At 39.4% G+C, this 19,221-nt stretch overlaps 2 gene segments (V, D, J or C); both read right to left on the bottom strand.

Annotated features, from left to right (window-relative positions):
• The window catches only part of LOC101082918, a 425,870-nt gene that overhangs the window by 212,182 nt on the left and 194,467 nt on the right, over nucleotides 1-19,221 (bottom strand).
• On the bottom strand, nucleotides 1,481-2,107 carry LOC123386007. The segment is given in 2 exon segments: nucleotides 1,481-1,803; nucleotides 1,984-2,107. Coding segments are annotated over 2 exon segments (363 nt in total).

Here is a 19,221-nt window from a genome sequence, read left to right as displayed (position 1 = left end):
TTGGATACTAACCCTTTATTAGATATGTTGTTTGCAAATATCTTCTTCATTCCATAGGCTGCCTTTTAGTTTTGTTGATTGTTTCTTATGCTGTGCAGAAGGTTTTTATCTTGATGAAGTCCCAGTAGTTCATGTTTGCTTTTGTTTTCCTTGACTCTGGCAATGTATCTAGTAAGAAGTGCTATGGTCTAGGTCAAAAAGGTTTCTGCCTGTGTTCTTTTCTAGGATTTTGATAGTTTTCTGTCTCACATTTAGGTTTTTCATCCATTTTGAAGTTATTTTTGTGTTTGGTCCAGCATGTGGTCAAGCTTCATTGCTCTGCATGTTGCTATCCAGTTTTCTCAACATCATTTGTTGAAGAGACTGTCTTTTTTCCATTGAATATTCTTTCCTGCTTTGTCAAAAGTTAGTTGACCTTATAGTTGTGGGCCTGTTTCTGGGTTTTCTATTCTGTTCCTTTGATCTTTGTGAATATTTTTGTCCCAGTACCATATTGTCCTGATGACTACAGCTTTGTAAGATAGATTGAAGTCAGGGATAGTGATGCCTCCAGCTTTGCTTTCCTGTTTCAGGATATTTTTTTGGCTATTCAAGATTTTATGTGCTCCATACAAATTTTGGATTGTTTGTTCTAGCTCTATGAAAAATGCTGGTGATATGTGATAGGGATTACATTAACACACATGCCCTTCCCTGGCTGACTTCCCTTCCTTTCTCTCTTCCCACTGCCACTGCCCTGTATCTTGGGATCACCTCCCAAGTAAATCACTTGCACTTGAATCCTTATCTTCTTCTGGAGGAACACAAGCTAAGACAGTGTGGGTGTACAACGGAAAAATCCCAGTACATCTCTAATACTGCAGGATCCAGGGTCTCAAACAATGTTAAGGGACCTCAGTTACATTCCTCTTTTCAGGATCATACTATTCTTTTGTGGTGGGAAGAGGGCTGTTGGCAGCTGTAGGGTTATATGCTAGCCTCTTCCATCCCCAGAAGTATTCCCAAGAGTTTCATATTAAGTTTTGGGGCTTGGAGCAGGTACCTGTCCTTGTACCAGTCATTGTGGTCAGAGAGATGAATTAGGTTAATTGGCAAGGGTTTCTGAGGCTTTGCTTTGTCTAAACCCACACATGGGGTAGGAGGAGGCATGGCTTGTTTATCCAGGGAAAATCCAGGTGTGGTGACTAGAAACGGAGGGATGGATATTGGGCAGCAGCAGAGACCAATGCATATCTTGATTGGCTATGTGGTTCCAAGGTGAAAATGCTTTTGAGACTGGGATCTTGTAACCATAACTCTTTCTTTGATCCCAAATGTAGGAAAATTGTCATTAGAACTTTCATCAGCTTCCTCTCTAGACCCAACAGTGCCACTCACCATGCTTTCTCTCTACCCTTTTCCTGTTCTGTGGGTTGTTTTCTCCTAAGTTCCTGGAGCAGGTGGCTGTTGCATGCTCAGCCCAGGGGTTTTTGTAAGACTCTCCCTGTCACTCCTCTCATTGTGGAGCTTCTCCAACAGCACAGAAATAGATGCCTGAGTCTGTAGGCATTAAGCCTGTGATGGTGAGACTTACAGCTTTGTTTCCTTTCTGATGTGACACAGAATATCGTCCTGTTCTAGTGTTCGTGCTAGCAGAATAAAGATAAATGATTTCAGCCATCTTTCTATTGGAAAGCTGTTGATACCACCTCATCACATAGTAAGTATAGCTGAGTGTGAAACGGCAGTTCAATGTCACAGATTCTCCCTCTTTTTCCTGCACTAAACTTGGAGATTGAGTGATGCCCTGCGTGTTGCTGGAACCTGTAGAGAAGAAGAAAAAAAACAACTTAGCTTCTGACATTGCTCCCAAGAAAGCTGTCACAAACAGCCAGATTTTCACCCAGAAAACAAAGTGAAGAAAGGCACAGTCAAGTTCTCTTCTAACTTCTTTCCCAAACCCCCTCCCTCGGGCCCCAGCTGGAGGGGTGGTGGGCTCCTCACCAAAGAAGAGGAAAACTACCACTGTGCACAAGAGAGCGGGCATTCTGGACTGCATCCTGGGGGCCCTTCCCACTGGTAAAATAGCTTTTGTTCTGCCTGCCACCTGCCAGGCCCTTTGCAGTGTTTCTGGAACTGGGTGGCTCTGTGGCCTTGCTTCTATAGAGCTGGCAGTGTGGTTTCTGCATACGTCAGCTTAGTCACACTTCCTGCTGTCTGTGTCTGCCTCGTGCGTCTTCCTCCAGGCTACTCTTGTCTAATTGATCGATAACACGTCATGTATGGTTTATCATGACAGAAAACTTGTCCAATGTAGACATAACCAAAAGGGAGAAAGTAGACAATAAAATCCAACCATAATCTCATTACCCAGAGGTAATGCTGTTAACATTTCGTTGCATTTCTTTCAGTATTTTTAATGCAAATATGCATACTGTAAAGGAATTGGGATCAAATAAAAAATCTTTTTTGTGTTGAACATCATGTATATGAATATGCCACCAGGTTATTCAACTGTATGTGAAAATATGATTTTTACAGCTTCATACTACTCTGCTGTAAGTGTAATTTAATTTGAACATTATTGTTCAACATATTGTTCTCTTCTGACTGTTTTAAATAAGATTTGGTGGGTATGGTACATATGTCTTTGCATTTCTGGTAATTTATTTGTTTGTTAATTATGTTATTTCAAAGTTTTTAATTATGAAAAATTCAAATATCCACAAAAGAGAGTATAGTGTGATGAAAGAGGACATACTTATTTCCAGGTTCCACAATTATTAAGTCATAGCCAATGTTGTTCATCTACATTGTCATTACCTTACACATCTGTACCTCTTCCAGTTCTGTCTTGATTAAAGCAAATCCCAGACATCATGGAGGTGAGTACTTTACTCAGGAGACACGTAAGGTCAGATTGTCTTTTCGGCTGTGTGTGTGTGTGTGTGTGTGTGTGTGTGTGTGTGTGTGTGTTTTGTTAGTGATTGTTGATAAGCAATGACTAGATCTGGTGTTTGATTAGGAGTTGGTTTGCAAATTGATGATATTCTAATTATATCATTTCTACTTCATTTATGAACTGAAGTACTTCTGTTAAGATAATTTTTCCTTGTCAATTATTTGATTATTCTTTGACGTTAAGTGTAGGATTCTTTCCATTCATTTATCAGTTTGTAGGATAGTGAGCTGTTTCCCCTCTAGGGTGACCACACCATCCCTGCTTGCCTGAGATGGAAGCATTTCTCAGGACAAACACCAAAACAGTCTCAAGCAAATCTCAGGCAACCAAGATAAACTCCCAAAAGTGATTAAGGAGGTCTGTTTCATGAACTCATGGATTTAAACATACCTGATGTATTTTAGTTGATTGGATTCATGGTCTTATTGATGTGGGAATTGTCCCATCTTTACCAGCAGAAATCTTTTCAGGCTGGCTCCTGAGCCTTTGTGACATGGCTTCTGTAATCTGTGATAGCTTCCAAATTTTCTGGGAGGAGAAGACATTCTAGGCTCATTTGTACACTTTCTCCCCCAGCAATGGAATCAGCAATCTGTGATTAATGATAGATATGTTTTCTCCTTCCAGTTCTAATGTTTTTAGTATTTTATTGTGGTTGTTAAGATGTTTGGTGAAATATAGAATAGAAAGAATAATATTGGAAATATTTGTCTTTTTCAAATTTTTAAGGCAATGCTTTTAATATCTCCCTTTGAAAACAAATTCAAAGATTCCTTTGTTCAGGGTAAGGAAGTTCCCTTTTCTTTGTAGTTTGTGAAGAGGTTTCAATTAGAAATACATGTTAAACTTGACCAAATCACTTTTCTGTATTTAGTGAGAGAATTTTATAGTTACTATCTTTATGTGTGGTATGTTGCACTAATATTTAACCTTCTTCATATTCCTGAGATGAATCCTAAATGATCATGGCATATTAGTATTACTTTTTAATATTCAATGCTGGTTTGATAATATTTTTAAGAGCAGTCATTGCTTTTCAAAGGTAATATTGGTGCATAATTGTCCTTTGGCATCTATCTTTATTTTTGTCATTGTGGTCCTCTTGGTCTCATAAAATGTGTTGAGTAGTAGTTTTCCTGTTTTTATTTTTCTCAGTAGTCAGGAATGGAAATTATTGGTCTTGGGTTTGATGTCACTTGTCTGTGAAACCATATTTTTTGCTTAGAGTTTTAAATTTCTTTAATGTGCATGTAAATTTAAGTTTTCAATTTTTCTTGTCAGTTTTGCTGGCTGATAATATTTAGAGAGTTTTACATTTTGTTCAACTTTTCAAGTTAATTTGTATGGAATTATTCCTTGCATGTTCTTATAATTATTTAAATTTTTACTGTGTCTGTAGTTATAATCTTCCTTTACATCATATTTTTCTGTGTTCTTTATTTCCTTGATAAATTTTAGTGGAGAATTTTCCCATTTCTAATTCTTTTCAAAGTATCATTTAAAATGGATTCTTTCCTTTGATTCTTTGGCTTTATAGCCTCAATTTTAGCACTGATTATTACTATTTTTGTCCTCCTACTTTTGTTGTTTACTCTTATTGTCCTATAAAGCTTTCTGATTGAATGTTTAGCTCGTTACCTTCAGTATTTTTGTCCTGGTTTATTTTTAGGGTATAAAAAGTTCTCTGTGTGCTGCTTAGGTTCATTGCTCAAGTTTTAAAATGTAGACCTTTCACGATTGTTCCACCGTAAATAGTTTAACAATTTCATTATAATTTCTTTTCTGGTTCATAAATTATTTTATTGTTTTTTAAAGTTTATTTATTTATTTTGTGTGAGAGAGAGAAAGCAGGGGAGTGGCAGAGAAGGAGGGAGAGAATCCCAAGCAGACTCCTCGCTGTCAGCTAGACCCTGACACTGGGCTGCAATGCATGAACCACTAGATCATGGCGTGGGCTGAAATCAAGCAAAAGACACTTAGCTGATGGAGCCACCCAAGTGCCCTGGGTTCATTAATTGTTTAGGAGTGCATTTCTTTTTGTTTAAAGTTGACTTTTTACTAATAGTGGCTAACTTTATTCATTACAGTAAAAGAACATGACTTATATGATATTGATTCTTTAATATTTATTGAGATTTGCTTTTTTGTGGTCTATTTCTCTGATTATTTCTTAAGGATAAATTTCTGAAAACAGAATGTTGAGTGAAATAATTTTTTATCTATGAACAAATTACCTTCACAATGACTGTACAAATTGACATTTCTATAGCATTTTTCTAAGAGTCTTGTTTCATGACATCAACATCTAAAGATTTAAAAAATTATTTAACAATTTATAGAGAAAAAATATAATTTCCTCATTGTTTTCATGTGAATTTATCAATGAGGTTGGAATCTTTTTATTTGAATTTGCTATTTTTGTAATTTGGAAATTATTTGTCCATATCCATTGCTTTTAGTAAAATTGCTACAAATTTTCTCTAATTTCTTTGTAATAAAATATTTTTTAAGGAGACTAAACAAGTGTGTTCATAAAAGATCATTGTCCTAGAGTGCACTATGATTCTTAACCAGATAGGTAGGCAGCTCAATGTTTACTTTGACAGTTCCTGAGCTCCTTGAACTAATCATGTGCCTGGGCCACCCCAACCCCACCAACCCTACAACTCACCATCACTCTGATAAATCTTTACAAAGATCACAAACCTCTGTGGCCTTTATCCAGGTTGTTTCTGAAAACTATTTCAGAAAACCCTGAGATGCTGGCTGCTGAAATTATCATTCCAGAGGAATCAAACATGACATGAGTACCAATGGGTACATGTAAAGGTTAGGGTGACCTGCTCAAGGCAAGGAACAACTTCCGACCAAGTTATACTTCTGAGAGGGCTTTGTTATAAAGGATAAACCTCCACAACCACCGTTTAACGTGAATTTTATCCAAAGAAATGGTAATAAAATGGGGAGCTTCTCCCAATGAGTAGGTTTACATGCCTGGGGTTGGGTCTAAGACAGACATTGGGAAAACTGTGCTTGCAGGTGAAGGAAAGGGTTGCTCCCAGAGGTTCCTAAAGTTTAGGAGAATTTTATTTTGTTTTATTTTATTTTTTATTTTTGAGTTTATTTATTTAATATAATTTATTGTCAAGAATGTTCCTATGAGCTCACTACTGAGCCCGAGGCTGGCTCCCCTCCTTCCCAGGTATGCAAACAGGGCAGCTGGCCCCAGTCCGGAAAAAGCCCACAGTTGGAAATTGGTTCTTTCTCCGTTTTCTCCACTCCCCACTCAGTAGTTTTTCTCTTGTCCAAATACAATCTTACACTTTCACAGCCTCTCTTTCTCTTCCCTTTGTCTCTCCATAGAAGGGGATCCCTCCCCTCCATTCCTATGCTGCCCCTTTTATCTCTCCCACTTTGCAATCATGCACCTATGGCCTGCCAGGTTGTCCCCAGAGATGTCTCTGTCACTCTGCAGCCCTGACTCTGGGAATTCCAAGACCTCTGGCCTTAACACTGCTGTTTTGAGGGATAAGGGACTTCGGGTACTCCTGCTTTTCTGCCATGTTGACCAGCAGCTCTTATTTTTATTTTTTAATGTTTATTTTTGAGAGAGAGAGAGAGAAAGAGAGAGAGCATGAATGGGTAGGGGCAGAGAGAGAGGAAGACAGAGAATCTGAAGCAGGCTCCAGGCTCTAGTCTGTCCTCACAGGGCCTGACACGGAGCTCAAATTCACAAACTGTGAGATCATGACCTGAGCCAAAGTCAGACACTTAACCAGCTGAGCCACCCAAGTGCCCCATACAAGAATTTTAAAGAGATTCTGCTTTAAATGACCTCAGTGGTATTCAGACTTCTATTTTTCAGCCTTATCCTTTTTTTGTCCTAAGTTCAGGCCTCTCACCCACCCCCAGAGAGTGTCAGCATCTTCTCATTGTTCTGAGAGTTGTGTTAGTGGCACGATTGCCCCCTGGAGGCCAGACAGGGGAGCAGCCTCCTTAAAGTATTCTAGGTCTTGGTTCTCCAGGCTGGCTGCACATTAGAAGAAATTGAGGAGTTGTAACAAAGAGGCTCAGTCCTAAGCACCTAGACCACTGGAGATGTGGGGACACCTTCTAGTATCACCTTATTAACGTTTACACTTGGGTGAAAAAATAAAAAGAAAATGAAAACAACTGCTCTGAAATAAATCTAAACATACCCAGAAGCAGAATTACTCATAGTAAGTAGCAAGGTAAATAAAAGATGTCAGGAGATGGAAAAAGGAGATATTTTACCCTTAGGTTTACCAGTCTTGGAGGTAATCCATTTTAGCAAATCTCACCCTGGGAGTTAGAGTTTGAGCATGACACTGTTTTGGTGTATATTTGTGATGTGCCCATGAAGGTGCTCGTTTTCATTGACAGCTGATTACCCAAGTTGGACTCCTAATTCCTAGACTCCATTTTTAACTCGGCTTTCCCTGAATTCTGGGTGGCTGTATTAATAGGGACCAATATCACTGAGCTCTCAGCTGAAACTTCATCAAGGGCTTGGTCTCAGTGCCAAGACTGGCTTTTTGAGAGTTATACTTCAACACCAGCATTAATTTATATTTTGTCTTCTCAAATCAGAGAACCACAAAAATAAAATAAGAATTAAAGGGGCTTTTAAGGCTCCCCAGCCTAACTTCCTTATTTTCAAGATCTGAAAAAGCCATAAGAGCATTTTAGTTTTGGCAAACAAACAAATAAACATAAAGTACAGCTACCCTACTTTAGTACCTTCTTCTCTATATCATTGCCTGGCCCTGTCATACTCTGATCTTATGGGATACAAGAAGTCCAAGAATTCTCAGCTAGCACTACTTGGGAATTCTTTCTATTACTCATAGGCCTAGAAATTCCCTACCACTGTCTCTATTTAAAAGAAACAAAACACTGTTAGTAGTCCTACTGACTTCCTCTTAGTTGTTTCTGAGAGTTTCTATTTCTGGATGTAGAAACATGGTGGATGTAGAATGGTCAGGAGGAGATGGAAGGAGGAGAGAAACACCTTGAAATACCTGTCAAGTTTGTGCCCGATGGCCAGACTAAGTTTTGAAGTGACTTTCTGCATGGTCCTGACTTCCTGGTGTGCATCGGGGGGGAAAACTGGCAATGTGTTTCTTAGAAAATGCTCTATCTGCCCTATATAAAGTGCTAGCAAAAATCTGGAATATAGGGATACTGCTAGTAAAGTCTTAGCAAGAAGTAAGAATATGTTATTGGGAAATGGAGGAGAGGAATCCATGTCAGGTAGTGGTAGAAAACTTTCTGAAATTGCCTTCTGTATTTATGTGGAAGGCTGAACTTGGTTGTAGAGCTGGGAGATTTCAAAGCAACGAATGAAGGTACCACTGGGTTTCTTCTTGCTGCTTTTAGTGAAATGAAGAGAAGAGAGATGAATGAAGGAAAGTATTGTGAAACAAATAGGAACCAGGACTGGATGAATCTGAAAATTCTCAATCTCTTCAAATGGAAAAAGGTGCTAAAATTAAGAGCGAAAAAACCGACAGTGTGACTACATAACTTTTCATCAAAACCTCAGAAGGATTGAGGGGTGGGAGTATTCAGTCACACAAGGAGCTCTTTCAAGAGGTTTGGATGTGACTCCCAAGCAAACGATAGGACTTCTAAGAGGCTTAAGAGATTGGTCCCTCAGCCATCAGAGCACGGGCCACAGGTGCAGTTTTTCTGGAAAGTATCTGTGGGTGGTGGCTTTTTTCTAAAGGAGTAAACTTCATTTAAATCCATGGGAGACCCAGGAGGTGTTTGAGAAAATGATTTCAGCAGAAACACTACCAGCTTGGATTGAAAGGGACAGAATACAGAATAAAAGGAGGAGGTCAGACCCCTAAAGCTCTACTGGCAGGAAGCAGTTTTATAAAACTACTCAACTGCAAATATGTGTTACCTTTTGTGAAGGAAGAGAGACGACTCTGAAAGCAGAAGTAAAAGCCAAGGGGTCACAGTTGAGATTTATTTCCAGGCCTTAAATGTAATCAAAGCACTCCTAAGTTTTGCCCAGCTGGATTTCTCCAAGTGTTTCTACACTTGGTTTTCCACTCTTTGGACCCAAATGTCTTTAGCTATTAACCCGTGCCTTCCTGTTGGTGTCTGATCTAACACTGTAATCTGGATGTGTGGGGGAAGGTCGCTTGTTTTGCAGCTTGACAGATGGAGAGGAATTGTGCCCCAGGAGCTGTACTTAACAGATGACACCCAGGAGCTGCATTTGGACTTGGACATCATTTAGATGATGTGATTTTGTCTATGAGCTGACACTATATGATATGAGACTCTTGGGGTCTTTGGGAGTGTGTGTGAATGTATTTTGCAAGTAGGAGGAATATGAATCTTTGGGGGTCAAATGGTGGACTCTGGTAGAGAGATAAGTCCCTGCCTCCTGGTGTCCATGCCTTTGGATAATCCCTTCTTTTGAGTGTAGAAGGGACCTGTGACTTGCTTCTAACCAATACAATATGCAAAGGTGATGGAGCTAAGCCTCTGTTTTTTGTTTGTTTGTTTGTTTGTTTTTGTTTTTTGTTTTTTGTTGTTGTTGTTACATTATGAAAGGTTTCTGTCTTAGCTAAGATGAGAGATTCTCCTTGCTGGCTTGTGATGTAAGCAGCCGTGTTGAAAAAGCCTAAAGAAAGTGCAGGAGACCACTAGGAGCTCTGGGCAGCCTCTAGGAAAAGAATTGTTTATGAGGATACATTGGAATGTCAGAAAGGACCTTGTAAACTATGAACAGTGATACAAGTGCATAAGGCAGCTTTTAACTTTTCAAAAGGAACAAATGATAGGTGTGGTATAAATATTTGTTGAATAAATGAATTAGAAGGTAAAGTGCATTCTGAAAACAAAATTAATAGCTGGTTAGCTGAACCATTGCCCCTTTTTAAGTTATATTATTCCTTACTGAGTCTTACTATCCTTGACAATTCTGGGAGTTTTGTGTCTTAATCCTTCTTTTGTCCTAGATATATGTCTTGTTGAGAATAAAAGCAGATGAAGAGGAAATGGAAGAGAGACAGTGTCATGTTTAGGTGATAAATAACATCATTAATTTTTTTATACATGCATCAGACCTTTATTCATTTGTTGAATAATTCAGACAAAGTCCTATGCTTCTTGATGCTTTTATTCTGGTGGATAGACAGATAAGAATATGCCAACAAATATATAAAGTGATGTCTGCTAATGATGACTGCCATGAAAAAATGTGAGACAGGGTAAGGGTAAAGGGGGATGGGTTGGGTGAGTAGTAGCTATATATGGTTGAAGGAAAGACATCTATGATGAGGTAGCATTTGAGCAGTGATCTGAATGATGGGTGAAGGCAACCATTTGAAGCGAGACTACTCTAGTAAAAATATCCAGAGGTGGAAGCCTGATTGGGGCACTCAAGGAACTATTCTAGGGGGTAAGAGTGATCCCAGTAGAGGATGAAAGGTGGAGGAAGATGGGAAATATTCAGTAAACTTGAGAGTCTTCTACTTGTCATGTTCTGTGTCATGTTGGGAATATCGAGGTGAAAGAGACATAATCCTTGCTCTCAAGAAATTGAGTACCCTAGAGGAAGCAAGCAACAAATATAAAAATGTATAAGGAGATAAGTGCTATTTTGGAAGCATGTACAAATTTCAAAGGGAGCCAAAGGATAGAGACCTTAAATTTGCCTAGACCTTAAATTAAGCTTTAGAGAGGAGATATCAGAGGACCATGAGGAGGAGGCGGTGATGAGGTTGGAAACTCCAAACAAAGAGAAGGGTAGAGGGAAGGATGGAGACGAGAGGCGTGTTAACTCATGATATTTCCTGAATTTAGTATTTTGGTAATTCCAGGTCTACATTGGTGACAGATATGTCAGGAGATGAGGCAGCTAAATGCGAATCGTATGTGGGCTTGTGCCAGGCTAAGTCTAAAGAGCTGTGAGAAGTGAAGTAAAATACCTAAATCTGCCTTTTACACAGAGCTGTAAGGTAAGACAGTATCACTAATTAAGACAAGAAATATGGAGGCAGAAGAGTTTGAAGTAGGGAAGGTGAAAAGATTATGGGTTTTAGACTTATACATTTTATATTGCTCAAGGGTCACCTGACCGAAAGGCTGTGGGCTGTATACATAGGTCTGGAGCAAAATCAAGGGTAGAGGCACAGTCATTAGCACACAGGTATTAGTTTCATTCCAGGTGTGGATAGAGAATTAGACTAAGGTTGGAGCCAGAAAAACAGCAACATTTAAGGCAGGAAATAGAGGAGAATTGACTACAGGAATTCCGTAGTATCACTCACCCTACAGTTTTTTAAAATTTTATTTATAAGCCTAACCGGCCAAGTGGAAAGTGAACTTGTAGGAAATAATTATAGCTCATCTTTTTTTGTGTGTATTTGTATTCCCAGCAACTGTCCCAGCGCCTTCTACATGGGATACTTAATGTATGTATATTCAAATGAATGGATGAATAATTAATTAATGAAGGACTCTCTGGCTTGACGTTTCTGTTTGGTGCTTCCATCTTTCAGGGTGACATTTCATAGCAATAGTTCTTTGTGTCTTTTTATTTTTATTACTTTTTTTTATTGTACAAGGAACACACATTTATTGAAGAAAAATTAGAAAAAGGAAAGCTAAAACAATTACCCTGAATTCTACTGCTGGAATAACTATTATTAACATTTCATGTCTATCTTTTAGTCCACTGCTATGAAGAGAATTTAATGTGAGCCACATAACTAATTTAAAATTTTTAGTAGCCACATTAAAAGAAACTATATATAAGTATATAAAACTAATTTAAAAAATATATTTTGTTTAACCTGGTAATCCCCAAATATCATTTCAACATTGGTTCATAAAAAATTAATAGGATTGTTTACATTATTTTCTTTATACTAAGTCTTTGAAACTTTGTGTTTATTTTAAATTCACAGCACATCTTTATTTGGACTCATCACAATCCAGGTGTTTAGGAGCCTTGTTAGCTAGTGGCTATGTATGGATAACACAGTTCAAAATTCCTTTTGAGGTATACATAATGACATATTTAAATTGTAATTCTCCCTCCACAAAGTGCAGGTCATGAGAAACCTATAGTTTTGTAAGCTTTTTGTATTAAATGTTCACTTTGAGAACAGTTTTGGATTTACAGAAAAGTTGTGAAGATAGTACACATACTTTCCATACTGCACACCCAGCTTCCCTTACGATGAACATCTTAAAATGGTACACTTTCCACAGTTAAGAAATGGATGCTGATATATTATTATTGGCTAAAGTTCATACTTCTGTAGTTTTTCTTTGATTTACCTAAAGTTCTTTATCTCCTGCAGAGTCCCACAAGGAGACCACATTACATTTAGTTTTCATGTCTCCTCAAGCTCCTGTTGGCTATGGCAATTTCTCAGATTTTTCTTGTTTTTTAAATGTTTCTTTAAATTTTATTTTATTTTATTTATTTCTTGTAAACTTAAAATTTTTTTTATTGTTTGTTTTTGAGAGAGAGAGAGAGACAGAGACAGAGATAGACCACAAGCGGGGAGGGACAGAGAGAGAGGGAGACACAGAATCTGAAGCAGGCTTCAGGCTCTGAGCTGTCAGCACAGAGTTTGATGCGGGGCTCAAACCCATGAAAGGTGAGATCATGACCTGAGCTGAAGTTGGATGCTTAACTGACTGAACCACATAGGCAACCTAAAGTTTATTTTATTTTAGAGAGAAAAAGAGCATAAGCAGGGGAGTGAGGCTGAGAGATAGAGAGAGAGAGAAAGAGAGAGAGAAAGAGAGAGAGAAAATCCCAGCAGGCTCCATGCTCTGTGTTGAGCCCAATGCAGTCTCCTTCCCACAAGTCTGGGATCATAACCAGAGACAAAATCAAGAGTTGGATGCTCAACTGACAGAGCCACCCAGGCGGTCCTCAGATTTTTCTTATTTTTGATGACCTTGGCAATTTTTAGGAGTATTAGTTAGATGCTTCGCAGAATGTCCCTAAATTGGGATTTTTCTGATGATTTCCTCATGATTAGACTGAGGTTGTGGGTTTTGGGGAGGAAGATCCCAGAGGTAACGTGCCATTTCTCTTCACGTCATATCAAGGGGACATGTTATCAACATCTGGTGATTTTGACCATGATCAGCGAGCTAAACTGGTGTTTGGCAGGTTTCTCCACTATTGCCCTTTTTTATTTTTTTAAAAACAATCTATTCATTCATTTTTAGAGAGAGAGAGGGATAGTGAGCAGGGGAGGTGCAGAGAGGTAGGGAGAGAGAGAATCCCAAGCAGGCTCTACACTGACAGTCCAGAGCTCAGTCTCACAAGCTGTGAGATTATGACCTGAGCCAAAATTAAGAGTCAGATGCTTAATGGATTGAGTCACCCAGGTGCCCCAATCCACTGTTGTTCTTTTGTCACACTTACCACACTGTTCCTTTTGGAAGGAAGTCACTATGAACAGCACACATTTGAGGAGTCAGAAATGTGGAGTATCGAAATAAATTATTTAGAGTTCTAAAGCATGGGAAGTTTGTTCTGCCTCACACTTTTTCAACGATTTATTTATATCAGTGATTCATGGATATTTATTTTATACTTTATTTTATTGCTTAAATTGTTCTAGTTTCAGCCACAGGGAGCTTTTTTAGTTGACTCTGATGTCTCCTTAACATAGCCCCATCGTAGGTGGTGGTGGTTCTTTTTTTTTTTTTTTTTTTTTTTTTTAACATTTTAAGATACTACAGATTTATCTGGAATATTCCCTGTGCCAGCCCTAGAATCGGCCATTTCTCCAAGGAGCCCTGGTTCCTTGTACTGAAAAATTGTATTAGAAACCAAGATACGAGATCTAGGTATGTTCATTGCTTCCGAGCTGTCCTCAGAAACGTCAAAGCGTGACCTAGATTTTGAGAGACAGTGAGTTCAAAAGGTAGAGATGGGGAGGAAACTGTTTCTGGAGAAGCAGCTGGCAGGAGCAGGAGCAGGAATTGAGATTTGGGAAAAGCACAGTCTCACAAGGAACCCAGAAGTCTTAAATAAGCAAAATTCTTTGGAGAGACACAGTAGGGAGATTAATCTGGCAGCAGTAAGCAAGGTGACCCTGAGGAGAAGAGTCTGAAAGGGGAGAGAACAGTCAAATGTTCAGTGTAATAACAGGTACAGTGTTAAATTTGTCCCTCCCCCTTATCACCCTGGATGACGTGGGAGGAAAGGGCTGAACAACTGATCTAATCTGAACAGTCTGAGGAGTTGTAACCTGTCTCCCCTGCAGCAAGCCAGGAGTTTTAAAAAGTAATATTAAACTATTTTGTTTGGTTAACTTGTTTCACCCAATGGTATCTTTATTAGTGTTTTTAGTTAGGTCTCTTGATTGCAAGTCACAGAAAGCCCATCTCAGAATAATTTATTAAAAAAAGAGAAATTGTGTGGCATTTTTGGTGTCTTCCCTGTATCCCTTTGTGCTTAAGACGTCAGTGCACACTGTCCCCTTCCTCCTGCCAAAGCTTGGGTTTCTTTGCCTAAGGGCTTTCTTTTACTGCACAGCCTCTTGGCAGACATAAGTGTTGGGGAATTACCACTCATATCCCTGGGCACTGTCCTCTACCAGTGACACACAGGATTTGGGGTATCAATACCTTAGCTCCTCTGGCCCTCAAATGGGACAAGTTGAAGCAAATGTCTCCCATGGGTTGTCAGAAATTCCCTGGTATGACAAAAGTCTTGCTGCTCATAGTGGCAGTTGGCAGGAGAATACACAGGCCCTGATCGATGGATTGATTTTTCTCATTTTTTAAAATTTCAATTGTATTTAGTGAATTACAGTGCAATATTGGTTTCTAGCATAGAATTCAATGATTCATCAATTCCATGAAACACCCAGTGCTCATCCAAATGAGTGCTCTCATTAATGCCCATCACACTTCTAGCCCACACCCATCCACCTCTCTCCATCAGGCTCTTTCTATAGATTGACTATTGTAATAATGCTGCTATAAACATCGGGGTCCAGTGATCCCTTCAAATCTGTATTTTTGTATCCTTTGGGTAAATACCTAGTAATGCAACTGCTGGATCATAGGGTAGTTCTATTTTTAACTTTTGGGGAACCTCCATATTGTTCTCCAGAGTGGCTGCACCAGTTTGCATCCCCACCAAAAGTGCAAGAGGGCTCCCCTTCCCTCACATCCTTGCCAACGCCTGTTGTTTCTTGTGCTATTAATTTTAGCCATTCAGACAGGTGTGAAGTGGTATCTCATTGTGGTTTGATTTGTATTTCCCTGATGATGAGTGATGTTGAGCCTCTTTTCATGTGTCTGTTAGCCATCTGGACATCTTCATTGGGAAAGTGCCTGTTCGTGTCTTCTGCTCATTTCTTAACTGGATTATTTGTTTTTTGGGTGTTGAGTTGATCAAGTTCTTTTCTTTGTTTTTTTTTTTTTACACTTATTTATTATTGATAGAGAGAGACAGAGCACAAGTGGGGGAGGGGCAGAGAGAGAAGGAGACACAGAATCCGAATCAGGCTCCAGGTTCCGAGCTGTCGGCACAGAGCCTGATGCGGGGCTCGAACTCACAAACCACGATATCATGACCTGAGCCAAAGCTGGATGCTTAACAGACTGAGCCACTCAGGCGCCCCGATTAAGTTCTTTATAGATTTTGGACACTAACCCTTTACCAGATGTGTCATTTGCAAATATCTTCTTCCATTTCATAGATTTTGCTGATTGTTTCCTGTACTGTGCAGAAGCTTTTTTATCTTGATGAAGTCTCAAAGGTTCATGTTTGGTTTTGTTGCCCTCAGTCTGGCAATGTGTCCAGTAAGAAGTTGCCACAGCCGATGTCACAGAGGTTTCTGCCTGTGTTCTCCTGTTGGATTTGATGGTATCCTATCTCATGTTCAGGTCTTTCATCCATTTTGAATTTATTTTGTGTATGGTCCAGAAAGTGGTCCAATTTCATTCTTCTGCATGTTGTGTCCAGTTTTCCCAACACCATTTGCTGAAGATTTTCATTGAATATTCTTTCCTGCTTTGTCAAAGGGGTTGACCATATAGTTGTGGGTTCATTTCTAGATTCTTTATTCTGTTCCATTGATTTGTGTTTTATGCCAGTACCATACTGTACTGACTGACTATAGCTTTGTAATATACCTTGAAGTCCAGAATAGTGATGCCTCTACTTTGCTTTACTATTTTCAGGATTGCATGGCTATTTGGGGTCTTTTGTGAACAACATAAATTTTAGGATTGTTTGTTCTAGCTCTATGAAAAATTCTGGTGGCATTGTGATAGGGATTGCATTAACACACATGCCCTTCACTGGCTGAATTCCCTTCCTGTCACTGTTCCCACTGCCCCTGCCAGGCATCCTGGGATCACCTCCCAACTAAAGTACTTGCACTAGAATCCTTGTCTTCTTCTGGAGGAACACAAGCAAAGACAGCTGGGGTGCACAACTGAAAAATCCCAAGTAGATCTCTAATCATTGCAGAGTCTGTACCTCAAACAAGGTTAAGGGATCTCAGTTTCATTCTCTTTTAAGGATCATGCTCTTCCTTTTTGGTGGGAAGAGGGGCGCTGGCAACTGTAGGGGTATATCCTAGCTTCCTACATCCCCAGCCATATTCCTAAGAGCTTCATATTAAGTTCTGGGATGTAGACTTGGAGCAGGTACCCATCTTTGAAACATCATTGTGGTCAGAGATGAATTATGTTAATTAGCCAGGGTGTCCAAGTCTGGGCTCAGTCTCATCTAAACCCAAACATGAGGCAGGAGGAGGCATGGCTTGTTTATCCCGGGAAAATCCAGGTGTGGTCACCAGACAAGGAGGGATGGATGTTGGGCAGCAGAAAAGATGGATGCATATCCTGATTGGCTATGTGGTTCTGAGGTGAAAATGCTCTTGAGGCTGGGATCTTGTAACCACAACTCTTCATTGGATACCAGATGTGGGAAGATTATTGCTAGAACATTCATCAGCTTCCTCTCTACACCCACCAGTGCCACCCACCGTACTTTCTGTTTACCTTTTCCTGTTCTGTGGGTTGTTTTCTCCTAAGCTTCTGGGGCAGGTGGCTATTTCATGCTCAGCCCAGGGGGTTTTTGTAAGGCTGTCCCTGTCACTCCTCCCACCGTGCAGTTTCTCCAACAGCACAGAAGTAGACACCTGAGTCTGTAGGCATCAAGCCTGTGATGGTGAGATTAGTGCTTTGTTTCCTTTCTGATGTGACACAGAATATCGTCCTTTCCTAGTGTTCGTGTTACCAGAATAAAGATTAATGATTTCAGTCATCTTTCCATTGGACAGCTGTTGAAACCAGCTCATCACATAGTGAGTATAGCTGAGTGTGAAACTATAGTGCAAGCTCACAGATTCTCCCTCTTGTGTATTCACTGGACTTGGAGTTTGAGTGACACTCTGTGTATTGCTGGAACCTGTAGAGAAGAAGAAAAAAGTAGCTTAGCTGTTGACATTGCTCCCAAGAAAGTTGTCACAAATAGCCACTTTTCACCCAGAAAACAAAGTGAAAAAGGCACAGTCAAGTTCTCTTCCAACATCTTTCTCAAACCCCTCCCTCAGTCCCGGGCTGCAGGGGTGGTGGGCTCCTTACCAAAGTGGATGAAGGCCACCACTGTGCACCAGAAAGCACTCAATCCGGACTGCATCCTGGGACCTTCCAGCTGGTGAAATGGCTCTTGTTCTGTCTGCCACCTGCAGGCCCTTTGCAGTGTCACTGGAACTGGGTGGCTCCGTGGCCTTGCTTCTATAGAGCTGGCAGTGGACCTTCTGCATACGTAAGCTTAGTCACACTTCCTGCTGTCTGTGTCTGCCTCCTGCCTCTCTTTCTCCAGGCCCCTGTTGTCTGATTGATGGATAAGATGTTGTGTATGGTTTATCATGAAAGAAAACTTGTCCAATGTGGACATAACCAAAAGGGAGAAGTAGACAATAAAACCCAACCACAATCTCATTACCCAGAGGTAAATGCTGTTAACATCTTGTTGCATTTCTTTCAGTAGTTTTTATTGCAATATGCATCCTCTAATGGAATTGGCATCAAATTAAAAAACTTTTTTGTGTTGAACATAATGTGTATGAATATGCCACCATGTCATTCAGCTACATGTGAAAATGTGATTTTTATAGCTCCATACTCTTCTGTGTAAGTGTAACTTAATTTGTTTAAACATCCTTGTTTGAAATTGTTTTGTTTCCTCTTTTGATTGTTTTAAATAAAAATCAATGGACATTGTAAATGTAAGTCTTTGCATTTCTGGAAATTTATTTGTATGTTAACTATGTTATTTCAAAGTTTTTAATTACGGAAAACTTAAACATCTACCAAAGAGAGAATAGTGCAATGAAAGAGCTTGTACTCATTGTGTAGGTTGCACAATTATCAAGTCTTAGCCAGTCTTGTTCGTCTACACCCGCATCACCCTACACATCTATACCTCTTTGAGTTCTGATTAGATTAAAGCAAATCCCAGACATCATGGGGTTGTGTACTTTACTCAGGAGACAAGTAAGGTCAGATTGTCTTTTCGGGTGTGTATGTGTTAGTGACTGTTGATAAACAATGACTAGATCTGTTTTTTGATTAGGAGTTGGTTTGCAAATTGATGATATTGTAATTATATCATTTCTACTTCATTTTTTAACTGAAGCATTTCTATTAGGATAATTTTCCTTGTCAAATAATTGATTAACTTTAAGGTTAAGTGTAAGACACTTTCCATTCATTTATCAGTTTGTACGATAATGAGCTGATTCCCCTCTATGGTGACTATACCATCCCTGCTTGCCTGAGATGGAGGCATTTCTCAGGACAAACACCAAAATAGTCCCAAGCAAATCTCTGGCAACCAGGATAAATCCTAAAAGTAATTAAGGAGGATTGTTTTATGAACTCATGGATTTAAACATACTTGATGTGTTTCAGTTGATTGGATTCATGGTCTTATTGATGTGGGAAATGTCCCATCTTAACTAGAACAAATCTTTTCAGGCTGGCTCCTGAGCCTTTGTGACATGGCCTCTGTAATCTGTGATAGTTTCCTAGTTTTCTGGGAGGAGAAGACATTCTAGGCTCATTTGTACACTTTCTCCCCCAGCAATGGAATCAGGTAACTATGATTAATGACAGATGTTTTCTCCTTCCAGTTCTAATGTTTTTATTATTTTACTGTAGTCGTTAGGACATTGATTGAAATATAGAATAGAAAGAATAACATTGGAAATCTTTCTCTTTTTCAAATTTTT

This window comes from Felis catus, chromosome B3, assembly GCF_018350175.1.
Source record: "Felis catus isolate Fca126 chromosome B3, F.catus_Fca126_mat1.0, whole genome shotgun sequence".
In the NCBI taxonomy this organism is placed as follows: Eukaryota; Metazoa; Chordata; class Mammalia; order Carnivora; family Felidae; genus Felis; species Felis catus.
This window is presented reverse-complemented; position numbering and strand designations above follow the sequence as displayed.